This window comes from Leptopilina heterotoma, unplaced genomic scaffold (genome assembly GCF_015476425.1).
Source record: "Leptopilina heterotoma isolate Lh14 unplaced genomic scaffold, ASM1547642v1 Lhet_47, whole genome shotgun sequence".
In the NCBI taxonomy this organism is placed as follows: domain Eukaryota; kingdom Metazoa; phylum Arthropoda; class Insecta; order Hymenoptera; family Figitidae; genus Leptopilina; species Leptopilina heterotoma.
In genome coordinates this window covers 417,525-430,915 of record NW_025111098.1, presented here as the reverse complement: position 1 = coordinate 430,915, position 13,391 = coordinate 417,525, and the positions used below count along the sequence as shown (strand labels likewise).

General features: G+C 28.0%; 1 protein-coding gene across 2 annotated transcripts; it reads right to left on the bottom strand.

The window, feature by feature from the left end:
- Positions 1–2,565: 2,565 nt before the first annotated feature.
- On the bottom strand, positions 2,566–11,065 carry LOC122507404 (MAM and LDL-receptor class A domain-containing protein 1-like). 2 transcript variants are annotated; one of them, XR_006302118.1, is made up of 12 exons: positions 10,725–11,065; positions 10,402–10,636; positions 8,027–8,224; positions 6,647–7,016; positions 6,370–6,546; positions 5,607–6,033; positions 5,110–5,463; positions 4,645–4,866; positions 4,157–4,545; positions 3,737–3,902; positions 2,809–3,652; positions 2,566–2,706 (listed from the first exon to the last, which is right to left on the bottom strand). XR_006302118.1 is itself a non-coding variant. In XM_043620088.1 (11 exons), the coding sequence occupies exons 1-11, from the start codon at positions 10,897–10,899 to the stop codon at positions 3,612–3,614; spliced, it is 2,754 nt and encodes a 917-aa protein (XP_043476023.1). In that variant the 5' UTR covers positions 10,900–11,065; the 3' UTR covers positions 2,738–3,611. The 2 variants fall into 2 exon arrangements, 1 of the variants encoding a protein (XP_043476023.1); XM_043620088.1 differs by lacking the exon at positions 2,566–2,706 and having other exon boundaries at positions 2,738–3,652.
- Positions 11,066–13,391: the final 2,326 nt, after the last annotated feature.

The window sequence follows — 13,391 nt, the reverse complement described above, 5'->3', positions numbered from 1 at the left end:
ACGTAGTTTTACTCAGTAGGCTTACTGTTATCGCGTGAACCTCAATAAACAATTTATCTTAATAAATAACAAAATGGCGGACTGTTAAAAAAATATCAAAAATCGCTTGTTTTTTCGTAAGTAATTGTTTAAAAAAATAGGAAAATGTTTATGTAAAATCATGACCGAGGTTCACACGATAGACACTCATGTGTAGAATAATGCTTCTAAATTCCAGACCGATCTGTTTAATAGATTTTGAGTAATCCTTGTCACCAGTTAGAAAAAAGTGGTTTTGAGAAAAACGCGTTTAAAGTTTTAGTAGCTGTAGCTCGCGCCCATGCACTGTTTAATTCTACGCGCTGTAACTTTGTTAGTTTTTCAAATATCTGTCTAAAACTTTTACACGATATTTCTAAGATATTGTACTTTCGAAACATGCAAAAAAAGAAAAATCGATTTTTTCAAACCGTCACATAGGAAAAGTGCCTTAAGAAGATTTGCTTTAGTGGCCGACTACTCTCTGGTTTATCCTAGTTCATTAAAAAAATTGTACTGTATTAACATTGTTATTAATTTCTTTTTGTAAAAAATTGGAATTTATGTTTAGTAGTATATTAACCTGGCTAATATTTAGATTTATTCAATTTCCAATTAAAAAGTAAAAGTTAATATATTCTGAAATATAAAAATTAAATTTCATATAATTATTGCTTCCTCATGAGGAAGCTTTGCACTCGTGACGATTTTCAATTTTTCAAAAGAAGGTTATATGGACTCATTTTCATCTATAACATATGTATATTCAATTCTGAGCAAATGTCCACATGTATGTGTGTGTGTATGTCACAAAAATTGTGTACAAATTATCTCAAACAAATTTTGATGGATTGTCCTGAAATTTTGCAGGTTTATTGCAGTCATTAATACCTAAAATCTGACACAAGGATTTTTAAAAATGTCTAAAAAAATTTTTTATACAATTTTTTTAAAATTCAAAAAAAAAATTTTTGTATTTTTGGAAATAATTTTTTTATTTGTTAATATTTTCATTAATTATTTTCAAAATTACATTCCTGACAAGAAAACGAATCGATTGATATATACAAAGTATATTTTTTATCAAACTTTATAAAATTAATAGATATTGCTTCCTCATAAAGGAAGCTTTGTATTAGCAAAATTTTGGATTGTCATTTTTTGACATATTTATAAATTTTTTTTTATTATGCCTAATACTTTAGTACTTTATATATGCACAGGAACTCGCCGTATAAATGTTTTAAATAAATAAAAAAAAATTCGACGTATTTTGAACACCGAAGTCCAAAAAACGGATTTTAAAAATTTGTCCCGATGTGTGTGTGTGTGTACTAACATTACATTTGCCTCAATATCTTAGAACGAGAAAGAGCTAAAGGCCTCAATTTTTTTTAAATTGTAGGTCTTCTCGGGGGACATAAAATGAGAGTATTTTCGGCCCGATTCATGAGGTTTAACTATTTTTTTTTTGCATTTTTCATTTTGTAAAAAAACGTTTTTTGGACGTAACTTAAAAAAATGTTTGGACACTTATAAATGTTTTTCTTTAGTTTTGTAGAGTTTTTTCACACGCATCTTTTGAGCCCTAATTGAATATTTTTCGTTCATATTAACCGGAAATATTAAACTTTAAAAAATCAAAAATTTTAGAAAATAAGACTTTTTTGAAAATTTTGTTGAAAAATGCAGAAGTTTAGTTTTGTTTTGTATTTAGTTTTGTAGAGTTTTTTCAGACGCATCTTTTGAGCCCCAATTGAACATTTTTCGTCCATATTAACCAAAGATATTAAACTTTTAAAAATCTAAAATTTTGAAAAATAAGTCTTTTATAAAAAATTTTTTAAATTATGTAAAAGTAACTTTAAAAAATTATTACCAACTTGAAGAGCATTAAAAAACGCTTCGATTGACCTATTTTTGAACCTGATTCAGGCAGAAATTATTGGTATTTGAAAAATCAAGAATTGTGGAAAATATCATTTTTTCAACATTCTTGTTTATTAACTTATGTGTAATTATTAAACTATTATTACCATCTTATAGAATATATAAAAACACATTTTTTGGACCAAGATTTAATGATTTTTAACCCTTTTATAAAAAGTAATTCTTATATTTCAATTATTATTATTTCTATGAGGAAGCAAAGTGTTCATGAAATGAACACCAAAATTATAAAAATGTACAACTTGGCAGCGGTTTTTTTCTTTATCACAAAAAATTCAAATTTTGTATTTTTTCATAATTTAATTTTATACATATGTTTAGATGGAGTTTGCTAAAATTTTGTAAGTGAATTACGTCACGAATTTATATTTTATATGTTGAGGAAGCTAAATGGTCATGAAATGAACAACTTGTTATTTTTGTATTACCTATATTTAAAAATTCTTTTTTAATCAACTCAATTAACAAATTTAAAATATTTACATTGTAAAAAATTCTTAATATTCGTTATTATTATTCTTTGTATTAAATATTAAACATTTGAAAAATTGTTTAATGACTTTGCAAAATAATAAACGTATCTATTTCACGTGTTTGTTACAAGGGATATTTTATGAGAAACCATCAATAGTCTCCCTTGGTCGAGCGCGTCTAGGTGCCTCCCAGAACGGTTGAGCCCTGTAGTGCACTATATGATCGAGTGTTCGAATCTCGGGTGTCACAATCGTTCGGGAAATTCTAAAAATGCATTTTTTTTATTTATTCTATTTTTTTTATTTATTAACATTATTAACATCAAATTTAAGAAAAATGTAACACTCTCCTGATTTATTACATTACTTTTATCTACGTATTATATTTTTGTTGACAAACCGCATTTCGGTCAATTTTTTTTAAATTTTGTAAATGCGTAGATCTTACTATTAACTATTTAGATTTTAAATGTCATGGAATATTCTATAGAACAGTTCAATCGCGAGCGTGCTACCTTTAGATAGTATGACAGTCGTCAAATTTCTATCCAATTGAAATAGTAGGTCGCCCAAAATTTTTTCTGTGTACTCTCCGCAGAATTCTACGCCCAGAGGCGTAGGATATTTTCTGAACTTTCACATAAGTTTAACTGAAGATACACTTACATGGAATATATATACAATGTATGTATAAGTATAGAGTGTATGTATAAGTACCCACATAAGAAATTATAAGGAATCTTGAATAGAACCCCTTATGCATTCTTACACTGTAATAATGGTCATACATATGGCCCCTTTAGTTATGCAACTCTTGTAAGTTTCTTAAGTTAACATCTTAATAATGCTCTGCAAAGTATTGTTCTATTTGAAAGGAGAATAAAACATAGTTCAATTATATACTAAAAAATTTTAATTCGATGTTTCTATTAAATTAATTGTTACTAAATATGTATAAAAACTTATACCAAAAAATTGCGTTATTGTTAAATTTGAATTATTTTTTAAATTTACATATTCTGTATAATTGTATATATTTACTATCTATTAATAATAAATTTGTAGATTAATTTGTAGACAAACTATTTAATTGCCCTAACTTAAATATCACACAAAGTCTTTTCACTTGTTATTTAATAAATCAGTTAAATTAAATTTAGTTATCCATATTTAGGTTTCGATAGCTACTGGTTGAGCTTTTGCTGGTCGTGCTAAAAAATGAAAAAGCGTTAGTATTACAATTACAATCTGCATTATTAATAATTTGTAATTCATAAAATAAAATATATCCATACTCATGCAAGATTCTGGTTGGAATTTAATGTCGTCAATGGCAAAGCCTCCGTTACTAGCTGTTCCTTCCAAAATAAGTCGATAAGGAGCCCGCGCCTCTATCGCAAATTGGGCTGCTACCCAAGACGGTCTGATGTTGTTAAATCCTTTCGCTGTCAAGTGCCAAAGCTAGAAGGAATAATTCATGCATCTTATTTTCACTGTCCTCAAAACATTTCTTTATACTTAAATTAATTTTCGTGTAAAAAAATAATACTCTAGTTAAACGAATGACATTTTTACCCTATCTTGGACCCTATCTGAAATCCTTATAAACAAGATTATAGTAATAAAGAATATAATTAGAAAAAATTTATTTTCATGAGTCATTCATTGTCACCAAATGTGGTTTTGAATTTAAATTGCCGAGAATATGTGCCTACCAATTCCTTGTCTTCACTCTCTTCATCGTCACTGATCTTATCTCCTTCAATTGAAACTTTAATAATTCTCAAAGACGTTGATTCTTCAACTCCAAATGCGGCAAACCAAAATGTAAAACATAATGCTGTTTCATCAGGCGATGTATTAATCACCGGTGATAAAAGTTGAACTGTAGCAGATTTTTGATTTGTAGTAAAAATATCAAAGAAAACAAAATCTCCTGTTGCACCAAAAGTTTTGTCTAATAATTGTGCTGGCCTATGAGTTAAGAAGGCTCTCTGCCAAGTCACAGTTCGATCATTTACAGCTGCCGTTTTATTTTCCCAACCACATAAACCTTTCTCAAAACTGCAATCCTCAGGCTTAACAGTTGCACTCATTGGTCTTACTGAAAAAAATTTTAATAAAAGTTTGTACTACTTTATTAAAAATTGTTTCTACAAAATTATAACTTTCTTAAAAGTCTAAAAAAAATTTAATTAATTACCAGTGCAATTTCCAGTGTAAAAAGCGACATCGTCAATAGCAATGCTTCCACTTGCTCTATTGGGTCCCCATGTACCTTCAAAAATTATATTAAAATCCTTTCTTTCATTGATACTTGTCTGGGCAAAACTCCAAGTTGGTCCTTGATTATTATAAAGCTGCCATACAGGATTTGCATCTGAGGAACTCTCCCCGAGAGTTTGAACCAAAACACGAAGAACGCCTAAAAAATACATAATACTTAATCGTCAAAACATTAATACCCGATTAAAAATTCGAATTGGAGAGAGTTTCCATTATTACAACACGTGTTATAAATAAACAACTTCCATTTTTTGAGACAACTGCAGTAACATGCAAAAGTTCACATACAAGAACTCGTGGAACTTTATTTTGATTCATAAACATGTACATGAATTGAAAAACATTTCTAAGAATTTTCGAGTTTTTAATTTCAATGTTTTACCTAAACTAGGTCCAGTTGAGTCGATGAAAGATTCAAACATAAAATACCAGAAGGTGATGCAAAGAGGATCATCAGAGCCTTTAAACTCTCGACTCATTAATTGAGCAGTTCCTCCACCAGTATTTCTACCTCCTCCTCCTCCTCCTCTGGAACGTTGCAAACCCAAAAAATACTCATTTCGACGACTAACTGTATGTCCATTGCTATAAGGTTTTCTTTGATTTCTAGAACTCAGAGTTGAAGTTGATATTCTTTCCCACTCGACACGGTCTGGATCTCTAGAGTTTACCCACTCGCATTCATCAATTTCGAAAGTACAGTCTCTTGCAAGAGGAGCTGCAACTTGTGGCATTGCTAGCAATACAAGAAAGTAATAATATGAATTAAGTATTTCAGTCACAAAATTACAAAAACATTTAAAAAGGCGAGATGAAGAAGTTAAAAATAATTCGACGAAGCAAAGTAAAAGAAAAGAAGAGAATATAAAAGTTTCTCACTTGGACAAACGCCAGAAGTTAAACTGATTTCATCTATCGCAATGTCTCCCATTCCTGTGTTTCCCACAGAAGCCTCAAAGATGAGTTGATAATCATCCAGCGAACTAATGGTGACTTCTGATTTAAACCACGCATTACCAGCATTTCCACTGAGTGCCCAAATCTCTTGCACTTCTGCATCCAAACTCCGCAAATGGCGAAGATGAATTTTTAGGTTTCCAATTCCTGAACCGAACATATGAAACCAAAAATGCATACACATTGGAGATTCTGGCCCTGTGCCGGGGAAAGTGATACTCATTAGTCGTGCTGTGTCTCCAGGTCTTCGAGGATATCTAGAGTCAATATAAGCATAGCCACCAGCTGTTGCTCGATCGCTGGAACTGTCCATCGCTGGTCCTGTGGTAGGATCATTGCTTCCTCTGCTCTTTAAGAAATGTTATTTTTTAAAATAATTAATTTTAAAATCTTTTTCTTCCAACAGTACACCGTGGAAAATTCACATAATTATTAAAACGAATATGGGATCCTATTTAAGATGAGCATAAAATCTCTCATGCGATCGTTATATTTCATGAACCTGTAAAGGTCTGCATACAAAATTTTGGATAGGATTCCAGAACTGTTCTTACAAATAGATTTTTTCATACAGTCATCTGTAAGAACCCATATAAAAAATCACAATGGATCTTGAATGAAATCCCATATGTTTATTTACGTAGGAATTTTTAATAGAACGAGTACACCACTTTAAACAACTTACAATTGTCCAATCAAAATCATCTTCAGCATCATTGGTCCAATCACAGATACCACCTGCAAAGTTACAAAAGCCAGCACATGTAGGGCCTATTTGAAGGTCGATATCATCTATCGCTATATAGCCACGATAAAGCCTAGAAGGATCAGCAGAATCTACAGGTACACCTTCAATTACGATCTAAACAAAACCATGAAAATAAAATTATAAAAATAAAAAGAACACAGACATTGAAGATTTATATATTTTCAAATTTAGTTAGAAAAAGTATTTGTAATACCGAATGTAATTCCGGATAAGTGTAAAGAATATGAGCCTGCTGCCAAACTCCGAGAATATTATACTGTGCATGCCAGAGAACTCTCTCATTGCCACTGTCAAAAGGTTTACTTGAAGTAGATGTTGCAGTAGCCGTAACATTTTCAATTGGAATTTCATCAGCCCTTTCTTTTTTTATTGAATATTCGTCTACTCCCATATGTAAAAGTACTCTAAGACCAGCAGAACTTAAGCCATTTATTGCATACTTAAACATGAAGCAAGTTCCAGAGACTCCTGTGCTTCCCAGCTGAGGACTGTGCAAAAGACCACCGTGACTTCTTGACTTTGTATCCTTAGGTGGAACATGTGATGTTTCCAGAAAGGCATATCTAACAAAATTCCAATCAAATTAACAATGTGTTAAATGATTTTAATCAACAGATTTTAAATATGTGGACAAATTTAAAAGTATCTTTAGTACGCATTATTACTATATTACCTATATTTCAACGTAGACATTATGTACTACCCAAGTAAAGTACCCTGGCTTTACTAACGTACAAAAAATCTACATTGACGTGGCTAATAAATTACAATCACGATATTAAACAGAATTTACAAAATAATTTTCCTAGCAACTCATTACTGCAATTACACTTTTGAAAAAGGTTAGGATTAATGAAAAATCAAAAGTTATAGATACTTTTAATACTTTCTTGATTGAATACGGCTTTATGGAATGAGAATTTTTAGAAGTAATAAAAGCTTTAAGAATCTATGTCACTTTTCCAGCGACAGTAGCTTCGCGATAGAAGCTTCTGCAAGTTGAAAATTGTAAAACATTATTTGCGAAAAAATAATTAGAGAAAGCCGTTTAAAAAATCTTTTATTTTTAGAAATAGAAAGAGACAAAACAAAGTAATAAACCTGGCAATGTTGTTATTAATAGATTTGAGTATTTGACAAATATAATCTACTAGCTGCAATCTAGTAATGTTGTATATCTATTAAAAATTAAATTTATTAAAATTACAAACATTATTTGCATCACAAATTAATTAGTGATCGTTTCGAAATGTTCGACCCATAAGTCTAGTCACATTACTAAACCAAATTCGTCGACAGCATTTAATTATGATAAAGTTTGTAAGTAAAAACAAAACGTCTCAAATATAAAAACATTGTTATAGAAATAAATTATTACAAAATTTACTATCTTAAAAATAATTGTATATATAAGAAACGTCATTTGATTCAATCTCTCAAAATTAGAAAAAATGGAAATGGATTTGTCATGCTTTGAAAACTGTCTTCTTAAATATTTCATTCATGTTGAAACACAATATTTCTTTCCGTGCATGCTGTATAATTTCGTAAATTAATTTATTAAAAGTCTCACCCTCCTTCCATGGTTCCTGCAGTAGAATCGATAGGTGGACCACCTAACCAATTGGTACTTAGGCCAGTGCCTGTAGTCCATCGCAAGGCTCCATGTCCATCTTGCCACTCACAGAGCGACTGCACGGGGAGAGGACCAAAATCACAAAATACTTCATCAACTGACGCTGTCGGCGGAGGTGCAGTAATCTCAGGATTTCTATTCAAAATTTTTTAATTTAAAGTAAAGTATAAAATTCTTAAATAAGTAAAATATTGTAAGAAAAAGTTATGAGAAGAATAAATGAATAGTTGGAGAGTCAATATATGACCAAAATCACAAAATACATCATCAACTGACGCTCTCGGTGGTAGTGCATTTACCACGGGATTTCTATTCAAAATTTTTTAATTTAAAGTAAAGTATAAAATTCTTTAAAAAAAGTAAAATATTGTAAAAAAAGTTACGAGAAGAATAAATGAATAGTTGGAGAGTTAATTTATGAATGATTTAGGATAAATTAATGATTTTTTATTAAGTTATTAATATTATAAGTAGGTGCTGGGTATTTAACAAGATTATTTGCACATCGAAATAAAACTTCGTAGCTTTTTCTCTTGGGTACTCTAACGAAATAAAGCAGTTTTAATTTTAAATTAATATGTTTATCGAAAGATGTTCCTGGTAGAGAAACATTAAAAAGATGCCTTAAGGATTTTAGAAACCCACACAGCACCGAAACTTTTCTAAAAATTTATTGAAGATTTACTTGCAAACTTCGAAATATTTACTTGCAAAGTTTAGTAAAAATTGTGTAAAAGATTTAAATATCCTAATTCAATAGATTTTTATAGAGATTTATTTAAGATATTTAATTTATTTGTAAAAATTGATTCGGAAAATTGATAGCTTCTTTCACCTTTAATGTTTACTAAACTTTGCAATGAATTCTTCGAAGTTTGCAACCTAAATCTTTAATAAATTTTTAGGAAATTTTAGTCAGGCAGGAGAAATTTTGTTACGTCGTTATGACTTTTCTTGTTTTTTTGAAGATTCAAAAAGATAAGTAGGAAATAATTTTTAACTTATTTATTTATTGACAATATAAACGGGCTAGATGCCCTTTGTATAGTGCATTGTAATTAAGGTACATAAACGTAAAATACTGTGAGCCATATTGGCATCAACATCAAATAATAAATGTTTCAAATTTGTTTTAAAAGAAGATAAAGAAACTCCAAAGAAATCCAGCTTATCACTATATGGGTTAGCAACTCTAGCAAGTCTATTATAAGTAGAATAGTAACAATAATTGGTTCTGTTAATTGATGTACTAAGAGGCAAATAGTTTCTGAAATTATATTATAAATATATTATAAATTATTTTATTATAGGTGCAGAAAAATTAATGCGTTCCGAGACTGATGGACATCTCATCAATCCATTGAATATTTTGAATAAGAAAATGAGATCGTTATATAAAAATCGGGTTACAATTTTTGGTATTTTAAGTATTTCTCGTATATATTATCGTAATCATGTAAATAATAATCAAATGGAATGTTTAAATAATTGTTTGGTTGCAAAACGTAAAAAACGGTTCTGAACACGCTCTAATCTCAATATATATAAGTACTGTAGTATGGAGACCATGTTACAAACACAAATTCAATTAAAATGAAATGTTTTTATTCAGAGTGATACCAAGGTCCCGCATTTGTTCCACCCTTACAAGTTCAAGATTATTGATATTATAATTAAAGTTAATACTCTTAGTTTTTCTTGTAAAAGAAATAGTCGTACACTTAGATATATTCAATTAAATTTTAAAAGTAGAGCATCATTTATTTAAATTTACTAAATCTGTTTGCAAATTAGGACAGTCATTAAGAGGATGTATAGGCAAAAATAATTTAAGATCGTCAGCAAAAAGCAAAAACGAACAATACTTGAACACTGAAACAATGCCATTAATATAGAGTAAATACAAGAGTGGTCCAAGTTTAAAGAGCCCGGAGGCACTCCAGAAAGAACTAGAAATACTTTAGAGTAAGAATCACTAACTCGTACGGTTAAAGGTCTATCTCTCAAATAGCTGTTAAACCAACCAAGTAAATTATAAAACAAAAAATATTTTTAAAAAATAGAAATTAAATAAATTTATTTGAATTGCAAGTGAAGACTCCCATTACCCCACGTTTTAAGTTTCTAATTTAACATAATTAAAGATAAATAACGAAAGGAGTAAAAAATAACCAAAATAGTATACTATTATATGAGGATAAGTTATTTTTTTAAAAATGATTCTCCTTAAAGGGCTTCAATCCCCCCCTTCCACTAATTATCCTATTGAATTAAAATAATATTTCTCATTCCCATCTTGTGAGTAACATTACCCCTGAGAGGAAGGATTCCTTTGAGCTAGAGTCGTCGGACTGGTGGCTCTTCTCGGAGGAAACAGCCCTCTTGCTGTTGTTGCACTCGTTGGAAAAATGTCTGACCACTGTCTGGGTTCAATATTCTCCACTTCATCAAATGGTTCTCGGTCACGATCTCCAGGGTCACTTCGAGCTTCTGGAGAAATAGCTTGAACACCAGAATCATTTGGATTCTGGGAATCTATTAAGCCATCTACGTAAAAAAGGGATTTTAACCTCATGGTCAACAAATCAAAAAAAAATTCGAAATTTTAATATTTAATAACAATTCTTAAAATTACCAATTAATATAGGTACTGATTCAGTTTGATTTGATGAAAGCGATACATTGTCAGCTCCAACCAAATCTATTTGTTCTCCGAACATTGGTTGTGAAGATTTTGGATACCATGTCAAGGCTCCGGCATTCGTAACAAAAAACAAGAATAAAAGACGAATACATTCTGAGTTTTGCATTATCGAAATCCAAAAATTCGAAAAACTCTTTTTATACTATTTCAAAATCTGCATATTTTATTGCGAACAATTCTTATTTAATTATTATTATTATAAAAACAAAATCCTCAACATTGTATACACTTTTCACTTGATGATGAAGAGAAAAAATATGTAAAAATTTGAAATCCACATTATTTTTTTAGGAAATAGTAATATTTTTTTAAACTTTTTTTACGTTTTTAAACTTTTTTTAAACCGGTCACTTTAGTAAATATTAACACATTTGGTTTTTGTTTAATTATTTTGGTTTTTTTTTAGCTTGAAAACTTCGGACTTGAAAAAAAAGCAAGAGAAATAATTCAATCGATAAATAGTTTAACACGACCACAACGCTTTCAAAGTGTGAACTGAATGATTGTCAGAGTTAGAACACGTTGAATAAGACCAAACGAAATGGGTCCTCTGTTGTTCCGGTCTTTACTTCCGGTCGTCACGCTCCTCGTCCTCGGAGCGTTGAAGTTCGATAACCGTTCATCGGGTGGTATCGAGTGAAGGAGAACATTTATAAAATTTAAATAAAACTATATATAAAAATTTGTAAAAATAATATAAAAACACTTGCAGTATTAGTATAAACATTTTTCTCTTACAATTTATTATTTTATATTAAAAAGCTAATAAAATAAAAATCGAAAAAGTCATTTCAATTCAATTATTATTTTCTAGAATTTTTAACAAAAATTCTTCTTTACATCAATTACTTTTAAAATTTTTTGAAAAAGTTTATTTAGAATTTTCAAATCCATTTGCTTACAATTCAATTTTACGAAATTTAGATTATTAGACAATTCTTCATTTTAATATACGTAGGATTAAAAAATAAAAAACTAAAATAATTTTTTTAAAAATTCAAGTAAACTTTTTCAAAAAAATTAATTCTACACATTTGATAGTTAAAAATATGCAAAATTCCAATCTTCAAAGGTTTTAATTTGAAACTATTTCAAAATTCAATTATTTCTATAAATTCATGCTATTGTGCTTTTAATATTCAATTATTATCTAAAATTGTAATTAAAATTCATTTCTAAATCAATTTTTATTAGAAAATTTTCATAAAATTTTTTAAACAAAAATTAAATTATTTACAAAAATTTTAATAAAATCCTTTGCAAGAATTCAATTATTTTTACAAGTAATAACAATTTTCATATGAATTCAATTATTGAAAAAATGTAACAAAATTCGTTATAAGAATTCAATTATTTTCATAAATAATAGAATTTTTTATAGGATTTCAATTATTTTTAAAATACAATTTTAAATAAATTCCTCGAAAAATGTAGTTATTTTCAAAAAATTTTTTTAAGAATTCAATTACATTTCACAAGTAGAAATGAAATTCTTCCCTGAAATGAAAATACATTCAAAATCTACTATTTTAATAAAATTTCTCAAAAGAATCCAATTATTTAAAAGAAAATTCGATGCAAGAATTCAATTATTTTAAATAATGTAATATAATTCGTTGCAAGAATTCAATTATTTTCATAAATAACACAATTCTTTACAGGATTTAAATTATTTAAAAAAATTAATAAAATTCGTTGCAATTATTTTTTTAAATAATAAAATTTGTCACAGGATTTCAATTATTTAAAAAAATGTAAGAAAAATTCATTGCAAGAATTCAATTGTTCTCCTAAACGTAATAAAATTCTTCAGTGATTTTCAATTATTTTTAATACAATTTTAAGTAAATTCTTCGAAAAATGTAATTATTTTTTAAAATTTTATTAAAATTCTTCGAAAGAATTCAATTATTAATTTTGAAATTCAAATCCATTTGTGTACAATTATGAAATATAATTTTAAATATAAAAATAAAATAAAAAAAATTCTATTTAACTTTTTCAAAAAAACTAATTCTACAAAATTGTCAGTTAAAAGTATGAAAATATTCAAATTTTCAAAGATTTTAATTTGAAACCTTGACAAAATTCATATATTTTAAAAAATTCATGCTATAATGCTTTTAATATTCAATTATTAGGTATCTAAAATTTCAACTGAAATTCAATTTTAATTCAATTTTTATTAGAAAATTCTACCAGAATTCAATTATTTAAATCCAAAAATAAATAATTTATTGAATAATGAAATGTTTCTTAAAACTAAAATCTCATAAAGAATTTGATCATTTATGAAAATAATTGAATTCTTGTAAAAAATTGTATTATTTATGAAAATAATTGAATTATTGCGAAGAAATTTATAAAAAATTTGTAAGTAATTGAATTTCTGTTAAATTTTTATTATTTATGAAAATAAGTAAATGTTTGCGTAAAATTTTGTTAACATTTTTTTTAAATAATTGATTTTTTTCGGAAAATTTTATTAAAATAGTGGATATTAAAAATCATTAAACTGTGGATGGGAAATATTTAAAATTTTACCAAAAATTTTATTACAGTTTTTGAAAATAATTGCATTTCGGAGTAGAATTTTAT